Source organism: Erythranthe guttata, chromosome 3, assembly GCF_056151865.1.
Source record: "Erythranthe guttata isolate IM_541 chromosome 3, IM_541, whole genome shotgun sequence".
Classification (NCBI taxonomy): Eukaryota; Viridiplantae; Streptophyta; class Magnoliopsida; order Lamiales; family Phrymaceae; genus Erythranthe; species Erythranthe guttata.
In genome coordinates this window covers 1,300,879-1,321,195 of record NC_142535.1, presented here as the reverse complement: position 1 = coordinate 1,321,195, position 20,317 = coordinate 1,300,879, and the positions used below count along the sequence as shown (strand labels likewise).

General features: G+C 30.3%; 1 protein-coding gene and 1 pseudogene across 1 annotated transcript; both read left to right on the top strand.

Annotated features, from left to right (window-relative positions):
* The first annotated feature begins 1,540 nt into the window (after positions 1 to 1,540).
* Positions 1,541 to 5,988, top strand: LOC105972604 (tryptophan aminotransferase-related protein 4). The gene is made up of 5 exons (XM_012997569.2): positions 1,541 to 2,154; positions 3,218 to 3,509; positions 4,001 to 4,296; positions 4,789 to 5,069; positions 5,600 to 5,988. Exons 1-5 carry the CDS (start codon positions 1,850 to 1,852, stop codon positions 5,818 to 5,820), a joined length of 1,395 nt encoding a protein of 464 aa, XP_012853023.2. The 5' UTR covers positions 1,541 to 1,849; the 3' UTR covers positions 5,821 to 5,988.
* A 9,337-nt stretch (positions 5,989 to 15,325) lies between these two features.
* Positions 15,326 to 16,572, top strand: LOC105972496 (tryptophan aminotransferase-related protein 4 pseudogene; annotated as a pseudogene).
* Positions 16,573 to 20,317: the final 3,745 nt, after the last annotated feature.

Below are 20,317 nucleotides of genomic sequence, written 5' to 3'. Positions count from 1 at the left end.
TATATTATACTTCACTTTTTTTCATACATCCATCAATCACATTATTAAAATTTTGGTTACGAAATAAATAAAATACAATGTCTCAATTTATGAACAAATGCTTAGAATGAGACAAGTAAATTTAATTTTTGTTTTAAAAAGTGCTAATCACGGTGCTTTTCATCCGATTTTTGTGCATAGCTGTATATGAACAAGGTAACTAGATGTTACACTTGTTAATCGTAGATCTGCACATAATCACACACACATTCATGTATATACACATTTAGCGAGTTATAATTTATCCTCATTAATAACTAAAAATCACCCGATTAAAATAACCCAATGTAGCATCTAAATTCCCGGTGGTATACGAACATCTTTATCACGTGGGGGATCTCATATGTCTATCACTTTCATGGACATAAAATATCCCTTTATATTTGCTTGAGATGTCCAATGAAAATAGAATTTCATAGTGATAAATGGGCCAGCTGGTAATTAATTCCATCTGTCAGATTTTGCAATGTTGTCAATTTAACAGGGTAAATTACAACTACCTCCCTGAGATATAGTGAATTTATGAAAAAGCCCATATTATTTGGATAATTATATATGCCCCTTCAATTATGATTTTTTTCTTACACATCTACCCTTATGGTGACAAATTCAACATAATCATCTAGATTTTGTAGAATGTGCTCTAGTTTGTACTCATTTTGTTTAATAATACAGTTTTTGTTGCACCACAATTTGATATATACAAGCCAAAAAACACATATTATGATCACCTTCCTTCAAAATGTGGAGTTCGAATGTCATAAAACGGGTACAAAAGTGATAATAATCCATATAATCTCGAAGATTTCACTAAATTTGAAACCGCAAGGGTTGACGTGTAAGAAGTTTTATAGTTGATAGATGATTGTAATTACCCAAACAAGAGAGGGATTTTCATAATTTGATCATACCTCAGGGGTGGTTGTAATTTACCCATTTAACATATATGGTTTAAGGGTACATAGACCGAATGACTTGTTTTAATAGGAAAATCGGATGGCATAGAATGATTGACACGTGGATGTTTAAATAAAAATACAATTATGATTCTAATAATTGGAAAGAAAAAAACCACAATAGAACCCGTAATCCATCTAACCGTAATTATAATTAGCATGATTTATTAAGAGTTAAGATTTAAGAATGCCACATATCAAAATAATTAGTTGAATCCGATTTATATTAAATATCGTCGGCTCAGAATTTAATCTCATGTTTTAAATGTCTATTTGTTGAAAATAATGCTTGTGGTGTAAAATTCAATATGCACAACACAGGTCCTACACGAATAAATTCATGTAATAAACTCAAAAGAGTCTGCTCCTGACTTTTCAATATTTATTTTTATTTATCGACTATAATAATAATAATAATAATAATAATAATAATAATAATAATAATAATAATAATAATAATAATAATAATAATAATAATAATAATAATAATAATAATAATCCAAAAAATCCCACTTTTTAAGCTTTTTTATTAGAATTTCCGAAATATCGATTTGATTTTTTTCTGATTTTTTGAAAAAACAAAATTGGAACTAATATAATATTTTAACTAAATTTCTTTTTTTTTTTGAAAATGCTATTTTGGATCGAATCTGTTTAATTTCAGAACAATTTACGGGTCAAACTTGACGTGGGCTTCCACTCACATTTTTAAACAGAATAAAGTATCCACAAAAAAAGACTGAACAGCTAATTGCACAAAATTTACTCAAAAAAAGCTAATTGCACAAAATGGTATAGAAATATATAATAGGAAAAAAAAAAAAAAAAAAAAGAAGAAAAAGAAACTATATCCGATGGCTAATGAGAAGAGAATATTTTGCTACAGTTTGTTGTTATTGGCTTCAGTTGCCCTTAATCTCTTCTTCATAACCAATCAGTATTATTTGGGTACTGATCAATTGAAAAGCCAGAAGCTGAGTTGGAGCTTAAAAGCTGCTGAAGAAGCAGAAGCTGTTGCATCAATTTCTTGCTCTGGGCATGGAAGAGCTTTTCTTGATGGACTTATTGTTGATGGAAAGCCCATCTGTGAGTGCAACACTTGCTATGGTGGCTCTGATTGCTCTCTTTTCTCACCTGATTGTTCTGCTGATGCCAACAGGTTTTTTTTTTTTTCATAATTAATTTCTTTATTTTCATGTATATATTGCAGAGGATGAAAAAAAAGGGAATAATAGATGATAGATGGTCAACGAGAATCATGAAAGTCAAGTTGACTTTTGCAATAATTAGTTAAATTTAAAGGGCACCTTCTAGTTCATGGGTGCAAATTCAATTTTGTCCTAATGGACGGTTGACCCCACTCTGGCCTAACAGTAGGTGTTCTAGTTGGAACAAACTTTTGAATTTTGCATTAGTTTCGATCCAAAAATTTCTGATTTTGAAATAACTTTTTTCATTGTGGGTTCCGAAATTCTGATCTTTTTATGTTAAACAAAATTGGAATTTCCAATTCCCGATCCGATCTAATTTTCGAAATTAATTTCGATTTTTTCGGAAAAATACACCTATAAATAAGAAATATTATAGAATGCTTATTTTAAGTTTTTTTTTTTTTTTTTCTGAAACAGTAATTTGATTGAAATTTTGTTTTAGGATTTTGACATAATGAATTGTTGTTAAAAGTTTTATTGAATATTATGATGTGGTTTATTTTTATTTATTTATTTTGAACTGGAAATTAGTAGTTATTTGTTTTACTTTTATCGATGTGGATGTTCTTATTTTTGAAAAATTATAAACTTTTCAGAAAATGTTCCTAAGTTTTGAAATTTTAAAACGTACGTGATTTTCGAAATTTTTACGAAATTCCAAATTTTCTGGGCCTTTTGAAAATATAATGAATTTTTAAATTCCGAAAAAATTGGAACTGAAATTAAAATTAATTTTGTACTTCCGAATTTTTTTTAATTTTTTTGAGAAAAGACTAATTCCAAATCTGATATATCCGGCTTTCACCCCTACCCAAGAGTGATATAATATAATGACAAGGGCTTTTCCATCTAATATCTGCATATGTTGTCAAAATTCACTATTTAATTTTTCAATTCTTGATTTTTTTTTTTTACTTTTCTCATTTTTATTGAATCATTTTTCTCAAGTAAAACTCTTAATTAAGATGATTAAATTTGTGTTTATTTGTCTGAAAATGACAATATCTGCAGTGGGGATCCATTATTTTTGGAGCCATTTTGGATGGAGCATGCAGCTAGTAGTGCAGTTCTTATCTCAGGCTGGCACCGAATGAGTTACACATTTTACGACAAATCTTTCATCTCACAACAACTCGAAAACCACGTTCGTAGAGTACACGAAGTAGCAAAAAACGCAGTTACAAAAGGAAAATACGTATTATTTGGTGTCGGTTCCACACAACTCCTTGCTGCAGCTGTGTATGCTCTTTCAATGAACCTATCTTCGCCTGCAAGCGTCGTTGCATCTTCTCCTTACTATCCGGTACGTTGCCGTTAACAATCAAAATTATAATTCTTTTTTTTTTCGAATTGGATTAGAATCGAATGTATATATAAATTTTCTGGAAATTTCAATTTTGATTCAATTTAAATTTCTACCTAAAATAGTACGCATGAATTAATGAACACTGCCCACAACTTTGATGTTTTAGGTCATGTAAAATTCAAAATTTTACTCATTCATGCATATTTTTGTCACCCGACATTCAGTCGAACTGGTTCAAAGTTGGATTAGAAAGCTAACTGAAATAAGTAAAGTTCCCATGTTTTCATTTATGCCAAAATCAACCTAGAAATGGCCAAAATCATGTTCGATTTTTAAAACTGTAATAGTAAAATTGAAACGACATTTAACATTTCAGCTTTTTAAAATTCCGATCCAGTCCATCCAATTACAATCCCTACTTGCCATCATATGCTACTATTGTTTTCCGGGATTTTTCATTTAGTTCGTATACCGTCTTCTATTTTCAGCTTTACAAATTTCAAACAAATTATTTCGAAAACAAGCGCTTCAAGTTTGACGAAGACACATCATTGTCGAGTAATTCATCGTATAACACTGAGGCGAACGTGATCGAATTTGTGACGTCACCAAATAATCCGGACGGCAATCTAAAGGAGGCCGTTTCACAAGGACCGTTAGTGAGAGTTATTTACGATCATGCTTATTATTGGCCTCATTTTAGTGCAATTCCATCCCCAGCTAATGAAGATGTCATGATATTTACCATGTCCAAACTCACCGGTCATGCCGGAAGCAGAATCGGGTAAGAATATATAAACCCGTTTTTTTTTTAATAAAAACCCCCGTTTCACGATTTTAATATGGAGAAATCAAGGTATATAAACAATCAAGTAATTTTGCACGGTCACTCGTTTTCTTGACAAGATAAGTTGTGATTAATTAACTAACTGAGCTTTATTTGATGTCTGGTTAGTTCAATAACTTTTCGGGCCAATCTAAAAATTACGCATCGACTCGAAAATTTCGGGAAGAACGAAAATCTTAGTTCAATTTTGGAAAAAAATGTTTATTAGACATCGTAATCCAAAACTATGCAATTTGACTTTCGCACCCGTAAATATTGTCCATTAATTAAGCTTAATCCTAGTTCCGAAACATGGTCTCATAAGACTGCATGCATAATCTTATCTTGTCTAATCTTATCTTCACAACCAAACGAGCCTTAAGAGTACAATGACTCGGTAATAGACAAGAATATTACGATATTTGACGATGATATATTTATTTTCCACAGATGGGCTTTAATAAAGGATGAACAAGTCTACGAAGATATGAACACATATATATCGGTATCGGAAATGGGGATTTCAAGAGAGGCTCAACTTAGGGCTCTGCAGCTTATGAAAGCTATTCTTGACGGAAACGGCACCGACATTTTCGATTACGCGTACAAGAAAATGAGCTATCGTTGGAAAAAACTAAGTGAGATTGTGTCGTTGTCGAGCCGTTTTAGCATCCAAGAAATTCCGCCATTGTTCTGCAACTTCTTTGAGAAAGTTAGAGGACCATCTCCAGGTAATTATTAACCCCTGTGGTTACAAGCTTTTGCAGATGACCCCTTATGTTTTTAATATCAGCACATAACCCCCTCGTGGTTGATGGGGTAGCTTCCGTTAGTTTTTCCGTCAAACTTAACCGCTAGTGTCAAACGTCAAAGTAATTTTTTTGCAGATGGCCCCCTTGTGCTTTCATCTTCCTTTTCATTTTTGCAGATGACCCCCTTGAAATCTGACACACGTGGTTAAGTTTGACGGAAAAACTAACGGAAGTTATCCCCATAAACCACAAGGGAGTTATGGGCTGATATTACGAGTACATGAGGGTAATCTGCAAAAGCTTGTAACCACAGAGGGGGTTAAATGCTATTTACCCTTATTAAATCTCAAACCATATCCCAACATTATAAGGGAGTTTTTGCTAATAAAATAACTTAACATTGGAAGTTTTTAGCAATTCGATATAATATAAGGGTACCAAACGCAATAAACTCAAAATTCTAATATCAAAGATATAATTGGACCCATGCTATTTCTTATTAATGGCAGCTTATGCATGGGTGAAATGTGAAAGAGAAGAAGACACAAATTGCAATGAAGTCCTTCGAGCAGGAAATATTATCGGTAGGGAAGGTAGCTTGTTCAGTGACGAAGATCGTTATGTTCGACTCAGCCTTTTGAAGAGCGACGATGACTTCAACTTACTGATGGATCACCTCAGCAAATTAGTCGCCGAGGAAAACGGAGCAAAAACCGCGTGGATATTTTAAATGGTCGATTAATCCCGAGTTTATTAGCTGTTTGTGTAAGTGATGAATATGAATAGGTCATGTCTATTGACCTCTCTATGTACAAAAGCAAATTTGTAAGTCTCATTAATTAGTGAATGTTGTAAAAGATCTCCTATATCTATATCTATATCTATCTATTCTATTCTATTCTATTCTATACTATAAAGGGAGGAATATTAGTTGAGTTTCTTCCATTTTATGTGAGGACCAAAAAACCCTTTACACTAGATAATAAAAAAAAAAAAAAAAGGGAATACAAGGATAGTTAGGTAATATCATATTAATTAATAAAAATAACAATTTGCAAACATCCTATTTGTAACCGTTTAAAACTATTCCAAATCACCGTTTAAAGAAATTTTAAATACAATGACCTTACACAATATATTTTCATCTACAACTAGATTTTGAATTACTGAAGCTATTATTAAGATCCAACTGTAAATTCAAAAGAACAGTAAGAATATATAGGAATTAATGGTAATACTTTGTTCCGTAATTAAGTAAATCAAGAATTCAAGTTGTCATGTGCAAGATATTTGAGATGTTCGATATCATATTATTTATAAAAGAAAAAAAAAAAAAAAGTTAAGACCATATATATATATGAGAATGAATATTTCTTTATCTTATAACATTTTATCATTTTAATCCGATTATTAAATTTATCGATGTTGGTGAAATAGCAGAAAACAGAGAATAAAATTGCTAGAAGTTATTTATGTACCAAAAAATGATTTAATGAAATTAAGCATCATGGACAAATTGTGCATGTAATATTAATGTTTAATTAATTATTATATCATTATATACATATTTATTTAGATAAATTAAACTATGCGGATATCACAGAGTTAAAATGAAAAATCTCATTTGTTCTTAGAGTAAAAATGATTTAAGTATTCTGCTAATTAATACATGAAAGAAAGTTGTAACAGTTTAATGGAATTCTTGAAATACGTACGTATTGCACGCCTGCACCCTACACGTTTAATCGTTTTCTTTTGGTATTCTTCTTTCATGCACATAGCGAGAAAAACTTTCAAAATTGAACAAACAATATAACCCCTTAATCTGGATGAAAACCATCAAATAACAAGATCTGAGGTATGTTTTTTGTAGTCACTTTACTCGATATAGTATATATTTTTTCTCTACTATTTTATGGAGAGATGAAAATCGTGTTGTTCGTTTTTTTACTTTTTCCACCTAGAATTATTTACTTTGAAGGTTAGTTTTTAGTACCGATACCATGTTGATGTGTACAAAGGTTGACAAAAGATTATATATGTTTCGTTGCCTTCAAATGTCAGACTATATTACATCATTGGATCAGATTATTGTAAAGTTGATTATTAAATCAATAATAAGAAAATTGCTACTCAAAAAAATTATTAGATTTATTCTATGTTACCCGATGTACTTGACCGGATTATATTATACTATACATGTGTATAGGTCCATACTATCAACTAAAAAAGTCGAAAACCACTACAATTTTTTTTTTCATTTTTTTAATTCAATTTTTTCGATTTTATATTTCCAGCAGATCATATTATTGAAAAAAAAAATAAAAAAAAAATAAAATCAACTACCAAAAAAACCAAAAATCAACTAAAAATGTCGAAAACAACTAAAAACTCTCGAAAACAACTATAAACAAAATAGCTATTTAACTAAAACAACTATATTGTTGTGCAACATACCCAACATAAAAAATAGTCAAATAAAAAATTCAGAAAATTGCTCCTCAATTAACAAGATCCAAGCATTAGAGGAAGCCGAATCATTGCCGCAAAATCAATTAGAATGACCCTCCTCACGTCATCCTTGGAACTCGACAATGGAGAGAAATCCTAGAACGAATAAAAAAAACGAAATATAGATTGCTACAACCTGTTAATCCAATCTTCAACCAAACGAAACCCTAAAATCGCGGCATGGAAGATATGAGACGACAACGACGGTGCAGATCTGAATTGGAGTGGAAGTCAGGCGAAGGTGTAATGGAGGAGTGGCGGCCGCAGTGCGGTTGTGGGGTTCTTCCCTCATCGTTGTCGAGATGTGGTGCCGTCTTCTTCCTCACCTTGCCATCGCCTCTGACGCTGCAGATTTCTAGTTTGAGAAGAAGAGAAGAAGAGATGGAGATAATATTTGACGATACAACGGCTGTTGGGTAAAAAAGATGTGGCTAGGGTTTTATGTGCTAATTAGGGATAATATAGGTATAACACCTAATAATTATATAAATATTAATTTAATTAAACAATTAAGGGGGGTTTCACTATTATTGAAAAAGGAAGCGGATCCATCATAATATACCCTAATGTATTGGGGGGTTCTCACTAATAATCCCTATTATATATGTTGGAATTTTCATGATTTCCAATAATTAATATTGAGTAATATTAATTCAATTATGTAAAGATTAATTTCATTGATTTACTTGATCATAATCATGAAGTAAAGTGAATGAAAATTGTCTTGAGTAAATGGTTAAAGTTCAAAAGATGTGCGCTCGATGTGATCGAGTGATAGGACTAGTTTGGGTTTAGATGTCCACAAATATTAATTTTGGGGACATTTAGTAGTTAATCAAATTATTTGAACCAAAATACAAATAATAAAATACTTGGCCCAAACCAAATTAATTAATTGGCCCATGACCAATTAATTTTCCTACGCTTTTTTGAACTCGTAAAAAAAAAGAGACACAACCTTCTGCTTCTTTTCCAACCATTGCAACCCTCTGTGAAAGGATCTCTACAACCTATAAATAAAGGCAGAATCTGGCCAATTCTGTACTGAATTTAATCGGCAATTGAGAGATAGTTCTTCATATTTTTATTTCTCTTCGTCAAAATTCCGTTCGTTGTTCAAGTTCGCCGTGGGTCGAATATTCGTGCAAATATTCGACAACCGATCGTTGTACCTTGGGAGACTACCGGGAAGAGACTGTGCACCGTTGACAGCCCGGAAATATTGTCTTAAGGGAATTGCTTTGGCAAGCCTCGATCGTTCTTTGTGGTTTTCACAATTCCTCTTTTCGAGAAACAAGTAAGTATTTTTCGTTTACGCAGATTGTTATATAATTATACCAACAATCTTAAGACAATAATCAATTTCTTCGTTTTATAACTTCTGCGTAAATTTCTTATGCTTTGAGAATTTTGCTTCTGGTAGACAAAAGTTTGCGTAAAACTTCTGTATGACAAAACCTGGGACTTTATTATTATTTGTAAACAAAGTCAAACTTGTTGTATATTATGTATTATATTAGAATTTTGTGAAGACTAGTTTGATTCTAAAATCTCGGATATTAATATTTTTAATACAGTGGGTCACTGCTTTATATTAATATATTGCTTTTAATATTTTGATTTGATAAAAATAATGTATTTATTTACTGTTTCGTCTAAGACAAATTAAACAATCCTGAGTACCTAACTTCGAATAAAATATTTATTCTTCTTTTCAACATTAGAATAAAGTTTGTTATCGGTACTGAGACACTGAGTATAGAATTTTAAATTTTCTTCTATTTTAAATCGTCGCTTGAATAAATTTGTGTAGATGGCTTCAATCTATGATGCCGCTCCTAAGGTTGTCGGCGCGGCCGAAAAACCAAACAAATTCATGGGCACGGACTTTGCTACTTGGAAGAACAAAATGTTTTTCTACCTTACTACCATGAATTTGGCGAAATTCCTCAACGAGGAGGCACCAAAGGCGAAGGAAGGAGAAACTCCCGAAAATAACAAGGAAGTCTTCCTAGCCATCGATGCGTGGAGTCACTCTGATTTCCTATGCCGTAACTACATCTTGAATTGCTTGGACGAACCGTTGTACAAAGTTTATAGTCCTATAAAGACTGCTAAACTTTTGTGGGATAGTTTGTCCAAGAAATACAAGTCTGAAGATGCGGGATATAGGAAATTCATAGTAGACAAATTCCAATTTTATCGAATGGTCGATAGCAAAACTGTGAGTGAGCAAGTGAATGAACTCCAACTCATGATCTACGATATTCTCGCCGAGGGTCATGAGGTGAGCGAATCCTATCAAGTGGCTTCCATAATTGGAAAGCTTCCACCGAGTTGGACGGAGTTCAAACACTACCTAAGGCACAAGAAATCGGTTGCCAAATGGACGATGGAGGAACTCATAGCAAGGCTCAAGACCGAGGAGGATAATAAAATTACCGACAAGGGTGGTCAATACGTGGCTAAGGCACACGTAGTGGAGAGCTCGAAGCAGAGCAACAAGCGAAAGGGTCCTACATTTAACAAAGGACCAAACAACAAGAAAAATAAGAGGTTCACCGGAGCGTGCTTTGTTTGTGGAAAGAATGGACACCTTGCGAAGGATTGCCGCCACCGCAAAGAAAACAATAAAAATGAAGCAAATGTCACCGTGGAATTAGCTACTTCCGAGAACGACAACATGCACCTTTCGGCAGTCGTAACAGAGGCCTACCTATTGAGTGATACTCGAGGATGGTGGGTAGACACCGGGGCAACTCGTCACATTTGCTATGACAAGAGCATGTTCTCCTCCTATAAAAAGTTGGAACAAGAACAAAAGCTCTTCATGGGAAATGATGCTTATTCGGTGGTTGAAGGACAAGGACAAGTGATCCTAAAATTCACTTCCGGAAAGGAAGTTACCTTGAACGATGTGCTACACGTTCCGAATATTAGGAAGAACTTAATCAGTGGTTCTATCCTAACCAAGAAAGGTTTCAAGTTAGCTTTTGAGTCGGAAAAATTTGTGCTAACCAAAGGAGGGTTCTACGTCGGAAAAGGGTACCTATGTGATTGTCTCTTTAAGGCGAACGTAGCCGTTATCGGCAAGAACTAAACTACTACATTTATATTAATAATTTTTGTTTATTTGCATTTTGTGATAAGAGTTGTAAGAATTTATTGTGTTGGAAAATGTCGTGTGTAAAACAAGATTTTAATATTATACAAGTTTTTGACTAGTATATTTAAAAAAAAAAAAATAAAAAAAAAAAAAATAAATAAAAAAATTACCCTATGTTTTATAAGTCTGTATGGAATTTAAAATTATTAAATCATATAAATATTTTATTCTTTCTTTTGAAACAATATTGTTTCAATCCAATGACTTGGTTGAATTTGGGCATAATCAATATTATTTATACTTCAAATAAGCACTCATGAGGGGTGTTTGATTTCTTTGTTTTCAAAACTTTTATTAGTTAGTTTTTTATTTAAACGGTGCAATATGATTATGTCCAATCATATTGTGAGTATTTTCTAAATAAAATATAAAGTTCTTAAAATTTTGAGTTTAATAAAAAGGTAGCAAATGTGTATTTGTGAAATACAAAATAAGAAGATAACTTCTTAAATCCGATAGAGCGGATAATATGAGTAACTTATTTGTCTGCATGGAAAAATCATTGCACCCTATTCACATCGAATGGGGTAGTCAAATGGAAAAAACATGATTTAAAGACACGATTAAACTTGAGTTTACCGAACAACTTGTGGGGGAAACTCCTTGTATGTCTAATGACATATTAAATAGAGTTTCACACAAGATGAACATTCCTTATGAGTTATGGAAATATATATAATTGAGCTATAAATATCTCAAAATGTGGGGGTATTTGACTACAAGTTAAATATGTTTGTATATGTCCTTGGGGGATATAGCGAAGCAATATAATTAGATATTTGATAATCAATTAAAAAATTGCTCTCATACTTTACTATAGTAAGTCTCGACATATTCGTTGTAGACATATAACGTGATACATTTACTCTCTAATAGAATAAATTTCCATTGATTTTGAGAAGTCTTAAGATAACCTAGCGGATCCATTTAATAAAGGTTTATCTAGCGAGAGAGTTAAATGTGCATCGAGGGGAATAAGTTTAAAGCCTAAATAACTAAGTTACCTTATACGGAAACCTAACTTGGCGACTGGAGATCCCACGGACCAAGTTCAATAGGACAACCAGTTCTGTGTAACTTAAATGAATGGAGCACTTAGGAGTCTTAACTCCATCTTATTCCTATGATGCAATAAGTGCAACCTACGACGTTCAAAAAGGTTAAGCTATTGCTTTTAATGACGTTTATATCTTGTAATTTACAAGTGGGGTATAGTAGGATACTCTTTATAGATGCGGTCACCTATGTTAGTGTGAGCTGGTCGGCTCGTTGAGAACTCTTAAAGGCTGGAATTCTCTAAAGCACTCGCAGAACCCGAGGATGTTCAGGGCAAAAACGAACACAACCGAGAACTTGAACAAGTTCGTTTAGTATGGTGTTAAGTTTATTGTCTTGGTTTACACAAATAGCCGACGGTTCAAGATGAAATAATTCACCGATTGGCTAAGTAAATCCGATAAGCTTTAACTAGGGAAGGTTCAAGATGAAATATTTCACCTATCCCGATGCTGTACTATTCACTAAGGAATTTTGTCAAATAAATCTTATGCGATAAGATTGGAAGAACAATTTTATTCATGTGGGGGATTGTTGGAATTTTCATGATTTCCAATAATTAATATTGAGTAATATTAATTCAATTATGTAAAGATTATTTTCATTGATTTACTTGATCATAATCATGAAGTAAAGTGAATGAAAATTGTCTTGAGTAAATGGTTAAAGTTCAAAAGATGTGCGCTCGATGTGATCGAGTGATAGGACTAGTTTGGGTTTAGATGTCCACAAATATTAATTTTGGGGACATTTAGTAGTTAATCAAATTATTTGAACCAAAATACAAATAATAAAATACTTGGCCCAAACCAAATTAATTAATTGGCCCATGACCAATTAATTTTCCTACGCTTTTTTGAACTCGTAAAAAAGAAGAGACACAACCTTCTGCTTCTTTTCCAACCATTGCAACCCTCTGTGAAAGGATCTCTACAACCTATAAATAAAGGCAGAATCTGGCCAATTCTGTACTGAATTTAATCGGCAATTGAGAGATAGTTCTTCATATTTTTATTTCTCTTCGTCAAAATTCCGTTCGTTGTTCAAGTTCGCCGTGGGTCGAATATTCGTGCAAATATTCGACAACCGATCGTTGTACCTTGGGAGACTACCGGGAAGAGACTGTGCACCGTTGACAACCCGGAAATATTGTCTTAAGGGAATTGCTTTGGCAAGCCTCGATCGTTCTTTGTGGTTTTCACAATTCCTCTTTTCGACAAACAAGTAAGTATTTTTCGTTTACGCAGATTGTTATATAATTATACCAACAATATATACATTTGTGATTATGTATAATCGATCAAAGATGGAAAATAATTTGATCAAATTCAGAGGTTGTAGCATAGCCAAGACCAATTTATTACATTAATGTAAGTAACAATACAAAAAATATACACTCTTTTACCATATGCATACACACTATAGTATGTCACTGTGAAAGAGGCATATATAAGGAAGATTTATTTTCCCATGTACATAATTATTTGTCTATTTTTTTTTTGGGTACATTATCGTTGGGGATATAGCATATGAAATACATTTGTATACGGGGTCTATGATCTAAGATATGTGGATTCCTACGAGTGCACTGTAATCAAATTACATAACAAAATAAAAAGTGGTAATAATATTTATGGGGTCTATGATCTATGATAACAAGCTCACTGTAATCAAATTACATATTAACTTTAAAAAAAAATGATAATAATATTTAAAAAAGTGTCCTTATATAAAAAAAAACAAAGAAAGAAAAAAATTGGATTAATTTATGGTACAAAGTGATCTTGATTATATTTTCACATAATTAAGAAAAAGTACAAGTATAACATTGTCTTAAAAATGAGAGAATGTTTACCTCAATACAAAAAATAATGTTCTGACTGACAACACTAATTATCACATAGTTAGGCAAAAAAAGTTGTCACTATACTTGTCAGCAATGGGGTGTCTAATTCTAACGGTGACAATAAAAATAATTAAGTAACAAACAAAATAATTATCACTTAATATATGCATTTAGTGACAACTTCTAATGCAGTCACAATTGGGGTGACACTAAAGCCATTTTTTTTTTCTTATAGTACCTTGATGCCAATGTTTGGTTCTTTAATTTCCTTCCAACTATTTTCCCAAAACATATCAAGTTAAGTTTTTAGCATAAAATTTCTCCAAACCAGTTTCAAAAGAATTTATTTCCTCGAACATGATTTGTCTGCCTAAAGAACAAAAATCAAACTATGAAGATAGAAATAAAATTAGTTACGAATATTGCAAAATTGCTTAGGGTGCATTTGGATGAAGGGATTTTGAGGAGGGACTTCAAATCCATAATAACAAATTACTTCCACTTGTTTGGATTGAGGGATTTGACAAGGAATTTCAAATCCACACCCCATCTTTTTAGTTGTTTTTTGAGCAATTGGAGTGGATTTCAAATTACTCCAAATTTGAGTAATTTCAAAATGGTCCTTCAAATCCCTTCCTCAAATTAAATTCTTCCATTCAAATGCACCCTTACATAACACATTATATATAGTGAAAAAAGTTTAACATGTCTCAAAATATAATTTAGACAAACTAAATATGTATAATAATATTTTTTTGAAAATGCTCAAGTATAATGTAGATATAACAAATATATAGTAAAATTAATACGACATGTGCAACGCACGTGCACCTGCCTAGTACTAATAAAAGATCTCATTAACTAGTATTGTGATATAAAAGAAGGTTTTTATAATTGTTATCTTTGTTAGAGGTGGAAATTGGAATTTTCAATGATTTCGATATGAAATTTTCTAATTGGAACAATATTTTTCATTGTGAATATGAATTTTCCGACTTCCGATTTTTCTGAAATTACTTAGATCAGAATTGGAATACATTTGAGATTCCAATTTTTTATCAGATTTAAGTTCCGAAAAAATTTCGGGGTTTTTTTTCAGAATATTAAAATCAAAATACTAATAATATTATGTATTTTATATTTGAAGTGACCAAAAATTAAAGTTTTTCGAATCCCGAATTATCGATTTCCGAAATTATCTATATATATATATATATATATATATATATATATATATATATATATATATATATATATATATATAAGATTTCAATTTCCTATCCGATGTAAGTTCCAAAAATTTGGGGTTCTTTTTTTCTTGTTCAAAATATTACACTTAAAATACTAGAATTTATATTTTAAGTGACCAAAAATTGAAGTTTTCTGAATTGCCCCAAAAGTTTCCGATTTTTGAACAAGTTATTTCGTTCCAATTTTCGAAAATTTCGATTTCCAATATCTCTGGAACAGAATTAGAACTAGTTTATTCACTTCCGCAAAAAAATTGCAACTTTTCCAAAAATAGCTAATTCCAATCCGATCAGACGGTCTAATTTACACCCCTAATCATTGAAATGATATAATTAATTAAAGTACAAAACACACCTCATTAATAAAGCCTAAACAGAAGACCGAGCTTGCAAATTGTTTTATCTGATGGCTAATGAGAAGAGAATATTTTACTACGGTTTGTTCTTGTTGACTTCTCTTGCCCTTAATTTCTCTCTCATCACCAATCAATATTTGGGTACTGAGTTGAAAAGCCAGAAGCTGAGTTGGAGCTTAAAAGCTGCTGAAGAAGCAGAAGCTGTTGCATCAATTTCTTGTTCTGGGCATGGAAAAGCTTTTCTTGATGGACTTATTGTTAATGGAAATCCCATCTGTGAGTGCAACACTTGCTATGGTGGCACTGATTGTTCTGTTTTTTCACCTGATTGTTCTGCTGATGCTGCTAACAGGTTATTTATATATTTATTTATTATTTTTTTATAAAAATCTATTTATGGGGTGTATTATATTTTGTGTGTGTGAGTGTGTTACATGTTGCTAGAAATTGGTGTACAAATTATGTTCAGATGAAAAACAGGGAATATATTGTCAAAACTATAATCAAGAAAGTGAAGTTGACTTTTTTTAAATGATTTATATTGACAAAAATTACCTTCAGATAGGTCATGATAATAATACTAAAAATTTGTGAATGTTTTATTTAAGAAGAATAAAAATTCCGTGTAAAGCGCCCGAGGGTTTTTGCCTGAAAAAAGGTAGCATAAAGAAATATCACTTCAGTAAGAGTAGAATTCGAAACTTTTCAGGAAATATTTACCTGTAATAAAAAAAAATCGTGAAAAATAACACCATAAGGAAGTCGGTGTAAGATGAAAGCAAACATTAGGGAGATTTTGGTTATTACAAATAGTAATTGGCGGTTGATTACGATGTGGCAACCAAACGAGGCCTAAGAGTGAAAATATTTGCAGTGGGGATCCATTATTTTTGGAGCCATTTTGGATGGAGCATGCAGCTAGTAGTGCAGTTCTTATTTCAGGCTGGCACCGAATGAGTTACACATTTTATGACAAATCTTACATTTCACAACAACTCGAACATCATATTCGTCGAGTACATAAACTAGCGAAAAACGCAATTACGATAGGAAAATACGTAGTATTTGGCGGTGGTTCCACACAACTACTCGCTGCAGCTGTTTATGCTCTTTCAATGAACCTATTTTCACCTGCAAGAGTCGTTGCATCGGCCCCTTACTATCCGGTAGGCTCTCCCATTTACAATTCGTATTAATCCTATCCAATCTTATCCGATCTAATCCGATATACGTAAGCAAACCATAGTTAATTGTATTTGTGTAGGAAAGGAGAAGTGGAAAACTACTCAACAAGTGACCAAACAAGATATGGAAAATTATAGTTTTGGTCCTCTATATTGGCCTATTTAGGAATTTAGTCATCTAACTATTTTACATGATTTTTGATTTTACGAGTTGTTTTTGGTTTTCATTTTTCGTTTTCTCTTTTTGGTTTTTTTTTTTGTAATTCTTTTTCAATTGATTTCATGCATTTTTTGTATTATTAATTAATTTAGATTGTTTAAATCCGTTTAATATTTTTATTTAACTGAAGAACTATGCTAATACTTTTGCTTTATGTATTTCTTGCAGATGTTGTTTACGAATCCAACTTATGTCATATGTGCCACATTGTTACGGTTTGCATATAATTTTTGTAATTTCATTTATTTATTTTTTATGTAAAAGTTTGTATTTAGTTTTTTAATTTAATTGACTCATATTTTATCATTATCTAAAAATCGATTATTGTTTTGTCAAACAGAAATGAAAGAAATTGACACCGAATCATGTAATGCATGTGGAAACGTGGAAATCAAAGATTTTTTATTTTTCTTTGATTTTGAAAAGAGGATTGGACAATATTGTTGTGTACAAGTTTCACCACAATTGACATGTATCATCTTTTGAATGTTTTTAATTTTTTTTGTAAATAATAAAGACAAACAATTTATGTACTTTTGCTTCATTAGTGCAATTTTGGACTTTTATTTTATTTTCTTATAGTTTACATATTTTACATTCATTATAATTTTCTATTTTATGTTTCAATCTTAATTTTTTAAATTACTACATTAACATTAAGAATATTCAAATGTATTCGTTTGAACGTCCATTTTTTATGAATATTCAAATAAATTTTAGTAATTCTTTTTCATAGTAATAATCGACTAATTTTAATAATTAAATATATACATTTTTTTTTAATTTTCGTAATTATAGAATATCGAAATATGCATGCAATAAATTATATTTTTTAAAAGACAACATGTAAATATTTTTATTATTTCATTTCAATATTAATATAAATATTCATATAAGTCAACTTTATATATATATATATATATATATATATATATATATATATATATATATATATATATATATATATATATTCATTCAAATCAAGTTTATTTTTTTATTTTTTGTCCCGGATTATGTGTATATCAAATAATGACAATTTTTACATTTTTTTCATAACTATATTTTTTTCCATATTATATGCATCATAAAATAAGATTAATTATGTCTTTTATTGTGGCTTAACTTTCTCGAATTAGGTGGCTCAATTAGTTGTCAATCAAAATAAATTATTTCCAAATTAACTTAATACATATTTATTAACTGCCATGATTAACTATTTACAAATCAATTCAAATCAAATCAAATCATTTCATTATATAATCAATGATTTCAAAATTTTAGATTGTCACTCATTTTAGAATTCAAATTTTGAAATTGTAAAATATTTTCAAAGTTACGTAATAATTCATGCTATATAATCTACAACAACAATGTGATTTTCAACACTCGAACCAACTACTTCATATTATTATATCCAATTATGTTTCCGTTTTAATATTTATATATAATTTGCAGCACTTGATCCAACTACTTCATATGATGATCTACTTCATATTATCATATGTAATTGTCTTTCAGTGTTAATAATTATATGTAATTTTCAGCACTCGATCCTCCACCTTCTTTTGTTCCATTTTTTTTCCTCAACACGACACAATCCAAATACACATCATTAATTTTCCTCACGTTTCTTTTAAATTTTAATGTTTTTTTTAGAAATGAGATTTATAGTTGTAGGATCTGATATTTTATAAAATTAGATCCCCTTTCAAACTTTATTTAAATAAAATATTAAAACATCAAGTAAAACTTTTTTTAGTACGCATTTTTCAACTTTTGGCACTACGTATGTTTCATCGCTATAATTTTTTATTAGTTGGATACATATCCCCTAATTTATGCAATTCGTTTTTATATATGAAATTAATTACTAAAATTTTGGATAGCTTTATGCCCTAATTTTAATTACTCCTCATAATCTTCATTCAAATTAGTCCCACTAAACTAAATCAATAATGTTTTCAACTATACTTTTTTATAGTTTCTTAGATTATTCCAAAATCTAAAGGGGTAGAAAATTCTATTATTGGTAATAATTGTTAGGTGGTTTATTATTGTTTTTGTAATGATTTTTTGTTTAATAATTTTCATATAATTACTTTTTATTTACCCTTCATTTTCGGTCATAATTATATTATATTAGTATCATTATTTGAGTTGCATCAGTATTAGTAGTAGCATTACCATTAGCAGTAGCAATAGAATTAGAATTATAATTTGCATTAGTATATTATGATTAATATTAGCATTAGTATATTAGGATTAGCATTAGTATTGACATTAGCATTAGCATATAAGTATTAGTTTAGTATTATTATTAATACTAATATTTGTATTAGCATTAGTATTGAGATTATAATTAGCATTAGCATTACCGTTAGCATATTACAATTAATATTAGTATGAATATCAGTATTCATATTAGTATGAATATTAGCATTATGATTACGGTGCATATTAGTATTAGCATTATGATTAGAATTATTATTGAAAATTAGCATTAACATTAGCATTAGCATTAGCATTGCCCTTAACATTAGCATATTAGGAATTATATTAAAATTAGTGTTAGCATTAGCATATTTGCATTTCTATATTAATGATTAGAATTATGATTCGTGTTATTATTAGAATTAGGATTATAATTAGAATTAATATTAGAATTAAGATTTTCATTATCATTAGGATTAGGATTAAGATTATGATTGAAATTAGTATTAGGATTACAATTAGGGTTAGTATTAGTATTATTGTTAGGATTATGATTAATGTTAGTACTATGATTAGGATTATCATTAGAATTACTAATAGTTGTAGTATTATTATCAGATTAGTCTTAATATTAGTATATTACTATTAGTATTAATAATGGTAATGGTAATGGTAATGGTAATTGTAAAGGTAATGGTAATGGTAATGATTGATATTGGTATCAATATTGATATTGGTCCTATAATATTGATATTGATCCCGGTATTGATGTTAGTATTGGTAATGGTAATGCAAATGGTAATGCTAATGATAATGCTAATGATATTAGTATTGGTGATGGTAATGGCAATGGGTAATAGTAATGATAACGATAATTATAATGGTAATGGTAATGTTCATAGTAATGGTAATGATAATGGTATTGATAATGGTATTGGTATTGGTATTGGTATTGATATTAGTATTTTTATTAATATTGATATTAGTATTGGTAATGTTATTGGAATTGGTAATTGTATTGATATTGGTATTGGTATTGGTATTGGTATTGGTATTGGTATTGGTATTGATATTGATATTGGTATTGGTATTGGTAATGACATTGGTATTGGTATTGGTAATGACATTGGTATTGGTATTGGTATTGGTATATATTGGTATTGATATTAGTATTGGTATAGGTATTGATATTGGTATTGGTATTGGTATTGATATTGGTACGTATTGGTATTGATATATTAGTATTGGTATTAGTATATTAGTATTAGTATTAGTATTAGTATTAGTATATTAGTATCAGTATTAGTTATTAGTATTAGTATATTAGTATATTAGTATCAGTACATTAGTATTAGTATTAGTACCTTAGTATTAGTATTATTATTAGCATTTGTATATTAATATTAACATTAACGAATTAATATTAC

Bases quoted from the DNA above. Each gene is read 5' to 3' on its own strand.
- LOC105972604 (XM_012997569.2), top strand. From the start codon at position 1,850: ATGGCTAATGAGAAGAGAATATTTTGCTACAGTTTGTTGTTATTGGCT. The intron at 2,155-3,217 runs GTTTTTTTTTTT...CAATATCTGCAG, and splicing joins TGTTCTGCTGATGCCAACAG to TGGGGATCCATTATTTTTGG. The intron at 3,510-4,000 runs GTACGTTGCCGT...TTCTATTTTCAG, and splicing joins CATCTTCTCCTTACTATCCG to CTTTACAAATTTCAAACAAA.